General features: G+C 48.3%; 2 protein-coding genes across 8 annotated transcripts in view; one reads left to right on the top strand and one right to left on the bottom strand.

The window, feature by feature from the left end:
• Positions 1-8,470, bottom strand: part of ABCC6 (ATP binding cassette subfamily C member 6) — a 48,934-nt gene extending 40,464 nt beyond the window's left edge. For 2 of the 6 annotated variants that reach the window (XM_037067652.1, XM_037067653.1), the window contains exons 1-7: positions 8,356-8,469; positions 6,775-6,957; positions 6,478-6,621; positions 5,257-5,382; positions 4,989-5,117; positions 3,398-3,523; positions 2,115-2,176 (exon numbers count right to left, since the gene is read on the bottom strand). In XM_037067652.1, coding sequence (XP_036923547.1) covers positions 2,115-2,176; positions 3,398-3,523; positions 4,989-5,117; positions 5,257-5,382; positions 6,478-6,621; positions 6,775-6,957; positions 8,356-8,406 — 821 coding nt within the window. In that variant the 5' untranslated portion in view covers positions 8,407-8,469. Of the gene's footprint in view, positions 1-2,114; positions 2,177-3,397; positions 3,524-4,988; positions 5,118-5,256; positions 5,383-6,477; positions 6,622-6,774; positions 6,958-8,355 lie in introns of all 6 variants that reach the window. The other 4 variants (XM_037067657.1, XM_037067654.1, XM_037067655.1 and 1 more) reach the window with 4 other exon arrangements.
• A 2,595-nt stretch (positions 8,471-11,065) lies between these two features.
• The window catches only part of LOC119001995 (nodal modulator 1), a 51,563-nt gene continuing 47,759 nt past the window's right edge, over positions 11,066-14,869 (top strand). For both annotated transcript variants that reach the window (XM_037067650.1, XM_037067649.1), the window contains exon 1: positions 11,066-11,334. In XM_037067650.1, the coding sequence (XP_036923545.1) occupies positions 11,170-11,334 (165 nt within the window). In that variant the 5' untranslated portion in view covers positions 11,066-11,169. The remainder of the gene's footprint in view (positions 11,335-14,869) is intronic.

The raw sequence follows: 14,869 nt of genomic DNA, 5'->3' as shown, positions 1-14,869 counted from the left end.
ACTTAGTGTCTTTCTCCTCCATTGGATGTTAAGCTCCATGGGGGCAAAGACAGTACTTGTCTTTGTCCTCACCTCCTGGCACAGGGCACCAGATTTGTCACATGAGGCTACTTATCAACTCTGTGATTTGGGCATGTCACTTCTCATCAGTGGACTTCATTTCCTCACCTTAAAATGACAGTGTTTCTCAACCCGTGGGACTGGTATATGAGACAACCACAGGTGGCATGTGTCGGAGGTCATTGAGAGGATGTGACCACTGGTTGACCCAAGAGCCAGACCTGCGCAATTGGAGGCTCCTCACCCCTCCCCTGTCCTTGGCATGTGCACACTGCCCGCTCTTCCTGCACTAGGAGCCGTTGCAAGGAGACCTGAGAGAGTGAGGTGTTGTTGAGACCCTCTGGACGGTACCCGAGACTGAACCCCAGCAAGGCCTCCCTAAAAACTGTTAGGATTCTGACCAGAGGGTGTGGGGTCTCCCTGTCCAGCCCTGCACAAGAGGAACCTTGCGGGTGACTTCTCTTGCTTGTTAAACCACCCCCTCCGTTCTGGAGCCTGTCTCTCCCATCTCCCTTTGCCCTCTGGTTGGGGGGCCAGGATGCGAACCAACATGCATACTCAAGACAGTAATTAATACAGACTTCCGTAGCAGGAGCGCTACTTTCTTTTCGGGTCTCCCTAATCTTTCTAATGGCACCAAGGAGAAGGTTTTGTTTGGGGCTGCTCTTGTGCTCCTCGCCGAGATTTTTCAAGTTCCCTTTCTTAACACAGAGCAAACTGAGGCAAGCAACACTTCTGGTTTAGGAAATATTCATATTGCTAGCTTTTTCACTGAAATTACATTTGGAGTTCTACATGGAAAGTGACTCTATAGATTTTTCCCATTTGGCAGTGATAGAAAGGTTCCTTTTTTAAAATAAGATTTTATTTATTTATCTTTAGAGGGGAAGGGAAGGAGAGAAGGAGAGAAATAAAAAATATATGGTTGCCTATCATGAGTCCCCTGCTGGGAACTGGCCTGCAATCCAGTCATGTGCCCTGACTGGGAATTGAACTGCGATCGTGTGGTTCGCAGGCCCGCGCTCAATCCACTGAGCTACACCAGCCAGGGCCAGAAAGTTTCCTTTTTTAAAAAGGCTGTTAGAGTAGAAAAAACCGAGTTGCTTTAAAGAAAAAACATTAAGTAAATAGTGTATGAATGATATCCTAATAAGGAAAAAGGCTTGAAGGAACCTATGTTTGGGAAACAGAGGGCTAGATCTGTTTTCTTCTAGCACTTCTATGCTCTTTCCACCAATTCCATATCCCCAGAGCATTCTATCTGCATTTATTTGGTAGCTATTTTACATAATACTCATTATGGGCCAGACCTTGTTCTAAGCACATCACAAACTTTATCTGATCTAATTCTCACAACCCTATGAGGTAGATGCTATTTTTAATCCTCATTTCACAGGTGCAGAGACTGAGGCACAGAGAGGCTAAGGAGCCTTCCAGAGGTCACACAGCTAGGAAGTGGTGGGCCTAGGATTCAAATGTAGGTACTATGAAATCTGACCATAGTGTGGTCAGGAGGGGGCCCAGTGGGCAGGGACATTCTGAGTGCCCAGCATGCTGACCCTGGAGAAACAGCTGTCTTCTCTACCAGCCTGGGAGTTTCCAGGGCATAAAGAGTTGGTCTTTACCTTCTCACCCTTGGGGCTTAGCACATAGTAAGTGCTTATTAAGTGTTAATGGAATGAATGAAGCCAAGTAACAGATGAGTTTTATGGAACACCTGCTATATAAGCACTAAGCTCTCCACATTCAATGAAGGTAGAGTTGTTCCCATTTTACAGAGTGGAAAATTAAGACTCCCAATATTTGTGATATGGCTGGCTAAGAGACAGAGCCAGGGTTCAAATCCAGATGTCACTCCAACGAGGGAGTAGGAGTGGCATGTGTATGACGGGCGCACTGAGAGGGATGCATTGAGGCTGGAATGGAGAAAGCCCGTGGACCTTGGTAAGATTGGGTGGAACCCCGGGTAGGGGAGACGTGTGGTGACAAATCAGGGCAGCAAGTGCAAGTGGGTGGAGGCACCACCCCAGCCCCTTCCCAGCTACTTTACTTACCCAGAAACCCACCAGAACATGGCCTTGGAGGGAAAGGAGGCCCCAGCCTCTGGACACGGATTCTGTAAGGACAAAAGATGGGGCAGAAGGAGAACTCAGTCTCACATTCCATGGCCAGTATGTGGCAAGGGAAACCAGGGACAGGAAGACGGGGTGAAGTGACCCTCAGCTTAGTACTAAAAGTGCACACCAGTGTGCACTGCCTACTCGTCAGAGGTATACACGGATAGGCTCAGTGCTTCCTAGCAGGCAAGGCAAAAAGGGATTGGGCCACAGGACTGAGAGCGTCCACAAGGCAAGACCTAACAGTTTCCCAGGACAGCTGTTATTAATACGGAGACCAGACAGGTCTCAAAGCAAGGACCGTGAACGACATAGACAGCATTCTGAGCCGTATCCCTCGGTGAGTGTGGTGAGGAAGTGGGAAGTGATCTGTCCGGAGATTTTGCCACCTGCTCCGGAAAAATTGCACAGGCCTGTGTCCTTCACCTATACGGCATGAGAGTGCCCATTTCACCACACCTTCGCCATCACAGCTGATTATCACTTTTTATTTTTTCCTGCCATTATCATAGAAAAAAGGTCTTATTATAGTTTTAACTTGATTACTTAAGCAGTTGGGCATCGTTTTAGATGAACTCAGATCGACTGTCTCTTCTTTAGAGCGTTCTTTCTGGATTTCACAGACTATGTTACCTGTTACCCTCAGGGACCATGAGGTGTTCCGGCAGAGCATTTGCCCCCTCTATAACTTTCCATGCGTTTGTGTAATTATGTGATTAATGTTTGGTTCTCTGACTCAGGTGTTAGCTGTATGATGAGGCGCAACGTCTGTACGGGTCCTTGGTACCCTGCTGGGCACAGAGCAGGGGTTGGCAAACTCCAGCCCTGGTGGCCAAATCCAGCCCACTGCTTGGCTCTGCAAACCAAGTTTTATTGGAACACATTCGTGCCCTTTTGTTGACACACTGTCTGTGGCCACATTCGTGCTACAGCAGCAGAGTTGAGTAGTTGCCACAGAGGCCATGTGGCCCACAAAGCGTAACCGCGTTTCCGTCTTGCCCTGGACAGAAAACGTTGGCCAACCATGGCCTAGACCTAATGAGTATTTATATAATTCTCATGAATGCAACACACATTCTACTGAATGATGGAATGAATCAAAAAAAAAAAAAAAGCAAAGGCCTATGCTGTAGTCAACTCTCTTCAGTCACGCGGGGGGGTTGAGACCAGAAGTGGAACAGGGACAAGGGAGGCACTGGGTGGGAGATGTGGAGACTTACAGACTGCGGGGGTTCTTTGGGGAAGACGGGGGGTTGGTCAGCCAAGCAGGACAGCACCAACTGGGTCACCACCAGACACAGGCACAAGTAGGTCGACACGTGGAGGAAGGGGTCGCTCTGGAAGCCCTGTAGGAGAGAAGGCACCAGTCCCTCTGAGTCTAGGCGGGCAGAGTGACAAGTCAACCGTGGGAACCCACCCTTTATGAATTAATTAGAGGATGGCCTGTGGAATTTCCTCGTTAGTTACAAAGATTACTTTGTAAAAATCTGTCCTTAAGGACAGAAGCGTGTTTCTCTGTCTTCTTTTAAAAAGGGAGGAAGGTGGAGTAACCATTTGGCTCAAGAGGTCTTCGGTGAGCTCCCTCTAGGCAAGTGGTTTTCACTTGGGGGTAGTTTTGCCCCCGGGGAACACTTGACAATCTTGGCCCACATTTGGGGCTACCACAGTGGTGGGCCAGTGGCACTGACACCTCGTGGGTGGAGGATGCTGCTCAACACCCTACAATGCACGGGACAGCCTCCCCACCCCAAAGGGAGTGATGCCAAGAGTGCCGAGGCTGAGAAACCCTGGTCTAGGTTACATATTTTTTCTTTGTAAATAAAATGGTCCATCGTGCCCCCTAACATGAAAGTGCTTCTCTCCAGATGAGGAAGCAGAAATATGGGTGGATGCACAATGTGAGTGTGGAGACACAGGTGCATGGGGGCATGGGTGAGGGATGGAACAGGTGAGAACGAGGGGGAACCTGCATGCATGAGGGGGAGTGTGTGCAGGTGTGTGTTGGGGGAGGTCATCATTGAGAGGACGTGACTGCTGGTTGACCTGTGAGCTGGACCTGGGCAATTAGAGGCTCCTCGCCTTCCTCCTGTTCCCATGAGGCAGTCTTGAGAGAGCGTGGTGTCACGAGACCGTCTGGACAGTATATGTGACTTATCCCCACTAAGGCCACTGTATCAACGATTTACGATTCTGGTGGGTGGGTGTAGAGATCTTGTCTTGCGGTGCCCAAGTCCAGCCTTGTGGGTAAGTTCCCTTTGCTTATTAAACTGCCAACCACCAGTCTGCTGTGACTGCCTGTTCCACCTCTCTATGCCCTCTGTACATGGGGCCAGTGTGGCATTTCATGCAAGAGCTCCGAGCTTGCGAGCCCAGTGTGTCTGTGCCGGGCAGTGTGGAAGGGCTGTGTGAATACGAAGGCAGTGCGGGAAGTTTGTGCCTGAGTCGTGTGGGAACTTGAAGGCCCAGCCACAACTGGTTGGCAATGAGCGTGAGTGGACGTATGCAGGTGTATGTGTGTGAGATGTTTCAGAGTCTGGTTGTGTGATGCATAAAGTATGTGTCTGGTGTGCAAGTAAAGGGTATGCCATGAGTGTGTAAGGCAATAAGAATGTGTGTTGGAAAAGACATGTGGGATGATAGGTATGTCTATGGGAGGGACTGTGCTTGTGAGCTGCTAGAGTTTAAGCACCTGTGGTGTTTGTGTCTCTGTGTAGAGAAGAAGTCGTGTGTGGAAACAGGAGGAGGAAGGATGGGACCCGAGGCCTGAAACGGCCATGCTGGTTCCCCCAGGTGGCCCGGGCTCCCACTTACCTCCTGCGAGGCCTGCTGGGCGGCACTGATAGCTGGCAAGAGACAGCAGAGCAGCCAGTACCCAAATAGTACCCCAGATGCCTGGACCCCTTTCTTCCTCTCTACGTGGATGAGGAACACTGCAAAGGTCTGCACCAGAGAGTCAGGACACACCCTTTAAGGTGGGGGAGGGCTGGGGAGGGGAGACCCCCGCTCTGCCCCACACCCTCCACCTCCGCAGGAAGACCAGTAGCCAGGCACAAGCCATTAAGCCTGGGGACGTCCTTACCATGGTGGCGAGCCACACAGTGGGATGAATGAGGAATTCAGGGGCCTGAGGCCTCCCCTGCTGGATTCTCCAAAGAGCGACAGACACACTGGAGGTGAACAGGATTATGAGGGTAAACCCGAGCACCTGGGGAGACAGGCTGAGGTAAGGCTGGTGGTGGGTGAAAACAAAGGTGACAAGCTGCACTGTGACCCCAGTCACTGTGACTCTGGATGGGGCGCTGTCACGTACCAATGTCATAATTTAACAGTGCCGATATGGAAGATGCGTGAGAAAACGCTGTGAGGGGTGTTACAGATCGAGCTTGAACTGTAACTGTCACGTAGTAACGACCACAAGGGTCCGAGCCAAGCTTGTGTCTTCCAAAATGCTGGCGGTGCCCCGGGTGTGCACAGGAGGGATGCTGAGGCCCAAAGGGGCAGCGTGAAATGAAACGGACGTGCACTTCCCTCAAGTCTCTTTCAGTCCCTACTATTAAATCGAGGGGAAACTCTCTGCTGGAACCTGTGTGTCCCCAGGCCCTCTCTAAAGTGCGTCAGCATCTCTTCCGAAGAAGAGGAAGTGAGAAAGTGAGAATGTGCACATGCGGAGCAAAGGCCGGACCAGGCACACTGGCAACATGTCTCAGTTATTCAAACAGGTGGTCCCGCTAGGTCTCACAGGCTGCGTTGGGCACACTGCTTGTTTTTGTCTTGCTTGTAAGCCAAGGTTTTGACGTTTTCCAATCATTGAACAAAACTGAAAAAACGTAAGTATGTCGTGACATGTGGAAATTAGATGAAATTCAAATTTCAGTGCCGATGAATTTTTTTTATCAAAACACAGTCACCTATTTGTTGATTGTGGCCTGCTGCTGCCTTTCTGCTGCATTGGCACAACTCAGTAGTTGGGACAGAGACCATGTGACCCCCAAAGCCTCCAATATGTGCTGCTGGGCCCTTCCCAGGACAGTGTGTCAACAACAGAGAGATGGCTGGCCACAGGAGAAAAGGTACCAAGGTGGTGTGGGAATGAATGAGCCTCGAAGGGCGTCTTTATAGCAGTCTGGGGGAGAAGGGCACAGTTGAGCAGAATGGCCCACACTTTGAATGCCAGTGTTTTCCTCACTCTCTAAAATAAATGCCTAACAATTTTAAGAGCTGTGCTTTAGTACAAACAGCAGGCAAACATAAAAATCAATACATAACGGTCAATAATGTAAAGCGTTTGTCCTAAGATTACATCGTGCACCCCACGCTTTGTGGAATGCCCGGTCATGGTGGCCAGACACTGCTTGGTAACGCATGAGTGTCTGGGTTGTTTGTGGACTTCACTGTTACCAATCTGTTTGGGTGGACCTTGTTCCCCTGAGCTCACCTCTGTATGCTGTGCAGTGTAGCTCTGTTTAGTTAACAAGCTCCCTTCTCACTGCCCCCCTGTGTGCTCCTTGATAGGAGGAGCGTCCTTTGGGTTCCAGCCTGCTCCTCCCCGCCCCCTGCCCAAGCATTGCCTGCTTCCAGGCTCTGAGGCAGTAGCTACCATTTTGGTCTTGAACAGGGAGGACATGCGGAGGTAGCCCTTGCCATGGCGGTGGATATAGAGGAGGTAGATGGGGCCGAGGACCCAGAGGTACATGGGGGGCACCCAGACTCCTGCTGTTTTCAGGAAGCACAGGCTCAGTAGGCTGTCGGTGGTGGGCTCAAGCTCCGTCTGGTTCCAGACCTGAGGGAACACCAGGGTGACCCTTATGATGGTAAAGCATGGGGGGCCCAAACTCACCTGTTTACAGGATCAGGCAACTTTCTGGACCCGTAACATTTACATGAAAACCTGCCAAGCACTCTTTGAAATACCTTATAACTCCCAACTCCTTTAATCCTAACATCAACCCTAGAAGGTAGACGCAATTATCACACTGATTTTGCAGATGTGGAAGCTGAGGCTCAGAGAGGCTGTGTCACTTGGCTGATGTCACCCAGCTGGAAGGTGGTGGTACTGGGATTTGAACACAGGTGGTTGGGTCCAGGAGTCTAGGAGACCTGGGTTCTCTGATGAGTCCTGGGCACAGACAGTCACTTAATCCTTATAGCAACTCTAGGAGGTAGGTGTTACTGTTCCCATTTTGCAGACTGGGAAACTGAGGCACTGAGAGGGGAAGAGCCTTCTTCAGGCTCACACAAGTAGGAGGAGACAGAGCTGACTCCATGTAGGCCTGTCTGACCCCAGACCTTGTGGTCGATTTGTGATTCTTACCTTAGCCACTCGGTGGGCCTGTCCCTAACCCTAGAAGAAATCTGAGTATGAAATAGAGAGAACGCGGCCTCTTCGGTTCTCTCCCCATTGTGTTAATAGCCCCCCAGCCCCTTCCCATTGGTAATATTTACTCCTCCCGCTTCACCACTCACCAGCTCTATAAACTGCAACCTCCCTGTGCCTCAGTTTCTTTCCCTGCAAAGGGGGATAATAAGAAATTCAACCTCTAAAAGCTGTATTATATGGGTCAATACCAGTAATAGCACAATGCTGGGCATAAAGTAAGCCCTCATTTAAACATCAGCTATTGCCCTGGCTGGTGAGGCTCGGTTGGTTGGAGCCTTGGTCAGTCAACTGAAGGCTTGTAGGTTTGGTTCCTGGTCTGGGTGAGTAGAAGAGGCAACGGATCAAGCAATCACATCAATATTTCTCTCTCTTTCTCTCTCCCTTTAGAGAGAGGAAGAAAGCCCCTCTCTCTAAAAGGATTAAGCATGTCCTCAGGTGAGGATTAAAAAAAACTCTAAAAATACATAGGCATCAGCTATCATTTTTGCCTTACCTACCTGACCCCTGAAATCCTGGAATTTTGTGACCCTACTGCCACCCTATGACCTCCACTCCTGGGGTCCTCTGCAAAGAATGTACATTAGAGAAATGGGGGTCCTAAAGCCTCAAGTAAATAGGGGTCAAAGGCCCTGTAGCCGGGAGGTCTGGAGGCTCCTTTAACCCCGCTGGGCTCTTCTGAGCCCGGCTGGGTTGAAGGGTTCACTTTCCCTGCCATTGGTTCATCCGACCTGAAATTTGGGGTTATCTCCTGAGAGAACTACTAAGGTGGGAAAGGGGAGTGGGTGGTCAGGGGGCACTCACTCTGGGTCCCACGCTCGGTTCCCCTGGAGTGGCCATCAGGGCGCTGTCCATCCGTCTGTCTGTCTTTAGGTCTGTCCCTCAGTCCCTGGCAGTCCCCTAGACCGGGAAGAGGCGGAGCCCGGCAGGCCTGGCCCGGATTCCAGCTTTGGATTGCGAGGCCCGGGCAAGGTCCAGCCTCACAGCAGGGGTGGAGCAAAAGGGGTGAAACGTGGCTTAGAAACATCCCCCAGCTCCAAAAAGTGCAGTGGCATCTCTGTATAATCTTCCACCCCTGTCACCCCAGACTTCCTGAACACTGGGCAACAGCGATTCCAGGAACTTATCCTAATGGAAGAACCCAACAGGTGTGCATGTGCTAAGTGTCCTACAGCGTGGTGGGTGGCGGAGCTGTCTGATTAAGCCTCAGTCTTCTCTGTGGGGGTGGACATTGTCTGCCTCTATGGTGGTGGGAAGATTTTATGAAGACTACTAGTGAAGAGGTTAGCACAGTGCCCAGGGCACATGATAGATGCTCAGCAACTTAGTTATTATTAGCATGAATATTATTTCATTCATAGGTTATTAAGCAGTGGTTCAAAGTGCCATTGCAAAAATATGCTAATTTGGAAGGACAGCTGCTAAATACTAAGTGAAAAAAGAGGTCATAGTACAAATACGCTGTAATTTTGCAAAAAAAGAGGTATATGGTGGAGAAAGTGGGAGAGTCATGTCATTTACCTTCTTCTCCTCGGTCTTAAAGCAAGTTGTGTCCTCAGCCACGAGTTCTTTTTGGAAATGACTCTTTGTGACATACGTGTACAAATAAAAAGATAGAAATGTGCTACAGCAGTCTCGTGGGAGTCCTAATTTTCTTTTCCTTTCCTTTTCTGTTCTCTTCCCTTCTGCAGTGGGCATACCTTCCTTTTAGAACAGGAAGGAAAGACGCAGCTTTTTCAGAACGACAAGCGTAGATGCTCAGTCTGGGTACAAAATTGAAACCCTCTGCTCTCTTCATGCTGCCTCATTACTTCTCGGGCTCTTGCCTTCATCTTTCTTCCGCCTCCTACAGACTCAACCACACGGGTTCCCCTGGCCTAATTTCCCCCTTCTTTCTGTTTCCTTTTCAGCCATCTTCTTGCCTGGGACTTCTTTCTGGAAGAGAAAGGACACAAAGAACCCAAGGATTTATCCTGGAGTGTGGCAGATCCGCTGTTTACATTCAGATCATGTCTGTTTATTTGAGGTGTTTTAGTGGCGCCTGCTGGAAATTATGGGGGGGCCTGAGCTCCGTCTGCCTGCAACCTCCTCCCCATTGGCATTGCCATAGTCCTAGTCCTTTATTTCTTTGTATATCTGAAGATGAATTGGAAGGGAATGTAGGAAATTCAAGGGAGAATTGTCAGTAAAGCAGGGGGAAAAATAGAGAAAACCAGTTGGTGAGCCAAAAACAGAACGTGTGCCCAAGTTCTACTTGGGCTCATTCCAAATCTACTTTCCAGCTCTCTGAACACCACATGGCTGGGTGCAGAGAGCCCGAGACAAGGCCCTTTCCTTCTCGGGCCGGCTTCTTCCTCTGTGAGGTGAGAAGTTTCCATAGGCCAACATTTCCTAATTGGAGGCTTTCAACCCCTGGTGATTTGCCAAGACAGATCAGGGATTCATGTTAGGGAGGGTAAAGGTCATCTACTTCAATTGTAGTTATGTAAATAATGAACCTCAATCAATACAACAATTATTTAAATATTTCCTCTCTATAACCAAACAGTTGAGAGTTTCACTGTAATTCATGTGGGAATTCAGCCTGAGAAACTGAAATCAGATGTTCTCATGCTTGCGGTCCTCGGTGGATGTGTTGTAGCCAGTCTGAGGGCTCTGACCTCTGTGTAGTGCAAGATCATTGTGATTCATGGTTTTTACTACTTAAGTCTTAGCCCCAATGGCAACTTCCAGTGGGAAATTCTCTTTTGCCTCGTTATTTAAAAACAAAATATAAAAACCATCAAAATAAGGCACTTGATTTTTTTTTAGGAGCAAAATGGAAGAATTCCAAATAACAGGCCAGAAAAAGAAAATTTTGTCTGTTTCAATGTAGTGAACTACAGTTAAATTCAGTCTATGTTATAGTATATATTCAACCCTGGGACAAAATACAGCATACTGAATCTAAACTTCTTTTCAGACAAATCAGGCTTTATCTCACAGGAGAAATTCAAAGTAAATTAAACTGCATACGTGTCTGGCTAATGAGGAAAATCCTTCAAAATTTGTTTCTATGCAGATGTTATTCGAGCTGGGATTAAAATAGATTTTAAATACCTTTTAAATGTTATGATGAACTTAAATGACCTATATTTTGCTGTCAAAAATTTTTATTGATCATTTATCATGGGAAATGCCCCAATTTATACAAATTCCTAAAGTAGTTTTTGAGATTATATATCATCTGTGGGAACATGGGTCAGAAAGACTTGGGGAAACTATTGACTAATTCCATCAACAGTCTCTTGTCCTTTCTAGTTTCATGGATATTGCATTCCAAAAGTAGAATTATTTGCCATTTGTACCTATACTTAAGGCGCCTTACAAACGCATCTGTCAGAGGGTGCGCAGAGTCCCCCAGGCCTCCAGAGGGCACAAATTGGCTCTTTTTGTTGAGCGTGCGCGGGAGTCATTTTGCCTGGGGGCGTGGACGAGGTCTGAGCGCGCAAGCGCAAGGAGTCGAAGGGGTGTGGTTTGGCTGTCAGCCACCCCCAGAGAAGGAAGCCGAGGGCAGCGTGCAGTGTGGGGAGCGGGACCCCAAGGTCTGCGGGGGGGTTGGGCAGCGGGGGCTGGGCCATGCGGCTGTACCGGGGCGGTAGGCCACCGGGGCCCATGGTGGTGGCTGCCACCCTGTTGCTGCTGCTGAACAGCGTGGGACTGGTGCGCGGCTCCGAGGACATCGTGGTGGGCTGTGGGGGCTTCGTGAAGTCTGATGTGGAGATCAACTACTCGCTCATTGAGGTGAGCGCCCGCCCTGTGGCCCCAGCCGGAGCTCGCTGTGTGACCCTGAGCCAGTTACTCCACCTCTCTGGGTTGCAGTGGCCTTTCTTCTTACACCAAGCGGTTGCTGCAGGTCCCACATTCTGGCACTCTTGAACCTTTTAAACGCGCCGCTTGCCGTGGGCCCTCCACCCCTACCTCCTCAGACTCACTAGAGTGGAGGTTTTTACCGTGGGGTCAGCTGTACAGTCGGGATGGGGGCAGAACCTATGTGCGCAGGGGTGTGAGGGACATTTGTGGTGATGGTTGTGCATAACTTCTCAAAACCAAGGGTCCTCCAAATCGAGACCTTCAGATTCTTTAAAACCTAAACTCCAGGTCCCCAGAATCCAGATTCAGGATAATCCAGGACTCAGATCATCTCCAGAATCCAGGCCCCAGATCTCCTAACGCCCAGTCCCAGCAGGCCCCAGGCCCCTCTGGACTCACAACTCAGGTCCTCAAAACTCAGATCCCCTAAAACTCAGATTTCCCGAAAGCCATGTACCAGAACGTAGATACCACAAGTCTTTCCCTCCCAAACCCCACAACTCAGCCCCTAAAAGTTATAATCCACGGAACCCCTCCAAACCCACGGGGGTGTTTTTAAAGACTATCAGTTCCTATCCCAGATACTTACCCATTAGATCTCTATTGGTATCTCTGGGGCTAGGAATCTGTATTTTTAATCCCTGGCCCCCTTTTCTTACCCCCTTGGGACTTCTTTTTCTTTGAAAATGGAGAGGAAAATGGAGAGTTTGGAGCTGCCCTGATTGCCTTACTAGGTAGGTATTGGAATTTCACTAGAGATTTGTGCAGATGCCTTTTTATTAAGTTGCAGAGCCCTCTTGAGATGATTATCAGCCCAGTGGGATTATGGCCCAGAAAGCTTTGTGAAGAGGAAGGGAGGATGATGGAAGTAGGGATAGAGGGTCACTTGCCAGGGTGGGTAGGAAGGTACCCAAGGGAGAAGTGGCCTCTGTTTTAGGAGGTTACTGATGGTGAGGCTGGAGAAGGGGTTTGAAAGAGAAAAAAGGAACTGGCTAGAAGGTGCCAAAAAGAAGGGACTGGGCCCTGAGAGCCCAAAGGCTGCCTGAAAGCACATTTGAGCCTCCCCAGCCCTGGCAGCTGGAGGGCTGTGGGGAAGTATAAAACCAGTGTGCTCTACAAAGGTTGCTGAGGCTTGGGGCAGGGGGCGGACATAGATTCCACACCCACAGTTCTTTGACCTGGCCTTGCCCCAAGTCCCAGTTTCCGATCCTGTCTGATGGGGTTGTGAGAAAAGCAGCAGAACCTAGTGCCAGAAGGTAATTACTACCTTTAAGGGCCCTCTGCCTGTGGTTTCTCCACTGTTTTTGATCTTATGAAGTTGGGTGTTTAATGAATGACTCCACCTGGTGGCAGGGCTCTGAGGGACAGCTGGGTGCCCATGCCACCTCCTGATGGCCTCCCAGTGTGTGGGCACAGGGCATTTTGGAAGCTGCTTTGATAGGCCTTTTGCAGCCTGTAGTTTTCCAGGGCTCTGGGAGGAAAGTGAAGGTGGTTAGGGGCACTCCCACCCCAAATGCACTAGTGACCTTGAGAGCCGAGGGCAGGTGGTGTGGCCCAGTGTGAAGTGTGATCCTGGAGCCCCAGGGCTGCCTGTCCAGATGGTCTGACACATTTATTCTTTCGTAATTTCTGATTATGAAATCAGACACTTCATATGTGTAATGTATATTGCCACCCTGTGTCCTGATCTGTACTTTATGAAAGACGTGCAAATAATCAAGATATTTCACCATCGTTTCTTGATTGTATTTTCTGTCTCCTAAAAAAACTACCTTTATTCTTCTCCAGCCTTCTTCCCTTCTGTGTGTTTTTCCATCTGTATTCACTCAGACAGAAACTATTGAGCAAGCCCCACTGCTCATACTGAAACTGTCTGGGGGGGATAATTTAGTGGTATAGCAGTATAGAGAACACAACAGACAAAAACCCCTACAAAAGAAAAATTATGGCTTGCTAAAACTTGGATAATCAGGAGATTTCATTTTAAAAACTGGCTTCCTGATTTCTCTGGAAAACCAACTGATCTTGGGCTGCAAAACTTGGCTCAGGTTGAATAGTGATCTGTCTCCCTTTAAATCCGTGCCTGCTGGCATTGCTTCCCTGGCCCCTCAGGACAGGTGGATTTTCAAGCCGTGTTTTACGTTGGTGCATCTGATTTTCCTTATGGCCTACCCACAGATTCACTGAGTATTTATTGAGCCCCCACACTAAATGAGACACTATTCCAGGCACTGGGGAGTGTAAGCTGTGGTCACACCCATGGGGCACTTACAGTCCATATGTAATTTCACTCTGTGCCTTTCCCAAATGCACACATTGTGAGTTTTCTGCTTTTTACACCTTCTTAGCTGGTATGACGTGGCTGTCATTTCCATAGCATGGTCCCAGCATTAACATTTTAGAGGTGAGATCCAATGCTTCCTTTTACAGATGTAGAAACTAGGCTCCGAGTGGTTGATCTCTGCAGGTGGGTTTAGGAAATTTTTTTGGATCCAGTCTCTGTCCTGACAATGACACCACTTTTCTTTATTCTTCAGAGAGATGTTAGTAATACAACACTGTAATGTACTGTACTTTTTGGACCATAAGATGCATCTAGGTTTTAGAGGAGGAAAATAGGAAAAAAATTTTCAAAGCAAAAAATGTAGCAAAATATTTAGTAACATAAATAACATAATATTTCACCAATGTAAATGTAAACAGAACTCAACAGCAGCATTAACAACCCATTATTCCTCCCAAATTTGTTGGCGGGTGTTGGGGGAGGAGGGGATAGGTGGTGCGTCTTATGGTCTGAAAAACACGGTAGTAAAATAGTAATAGTAAATAGCAATATGAGCTACTTTTTTTTTGAGTCCATACTCAGTACCAGGTGCTTAATATGCATAGATGTGAATTTGTACTGCCACCATGAAGGGGAGTGGCTCTTTTTACCAATGAAGAAACAAAGGGCCTCGGGAGGGTAAATGGCTGGCCCAAGGTCACACTGTGTGTGGGAAACTCAGATGTTGCTTGACCATCTTAATGGGTTGACAGTTTATGCCTGGGAATGCTCGGGGTGCATGAGTTTTAGAGAGTCCTTGAGGAGAGAATATATGTTAAATGTCTTTTGATATGTTTTTGTCCCAAGAATGAAAATAAAAGAGAAAATGGAGAAGTTTATAGATGAGTGTACTCTAGTACTGAGAATCATTTGGGGCTAACAAAGCGGAGGCCTGGCCTGACTGCAGCCCTTCTAGTGTGGAAGCAGAAGGGGGGCTCAGGCATTGCTTTTAACAAGCACCCTACTAACAGTAAATTTGAACGTTTTAGACCCAGAAACAGTATAGAAACAGTTACTAACATTTAAAAAAACATGGAAAAATATAACTTTTGGAGTAGACTTTAGATGGTTTCTAACCTGAAAAGTGTCGAGTCACATTATACTTGGGGGTACTTATCATTCTGTCACGTGTCCAATGTTAAT

This window comes from Sturnira hondurensis, unplaced genomic scaffold (assembly GCF_014824575.4).
Source record: "Sturnira hondurensis isolate 20B ecotype Veracruz unplaced genomic scaffold, ASM1482457v3 Scaffold0017394, whole genome shotgun sequence".
Lineage (NCBI taxonomy): Eukaryota > Metazoa > Chordata > Mammalia > Chiroptera > Phyllostomidae > Sturnira > Sturnira hondurensis.
Note: the sequence above shows the minus strand (reverse complement) of the source record. Positions and strands in the feature narration are given on the sequence as shown.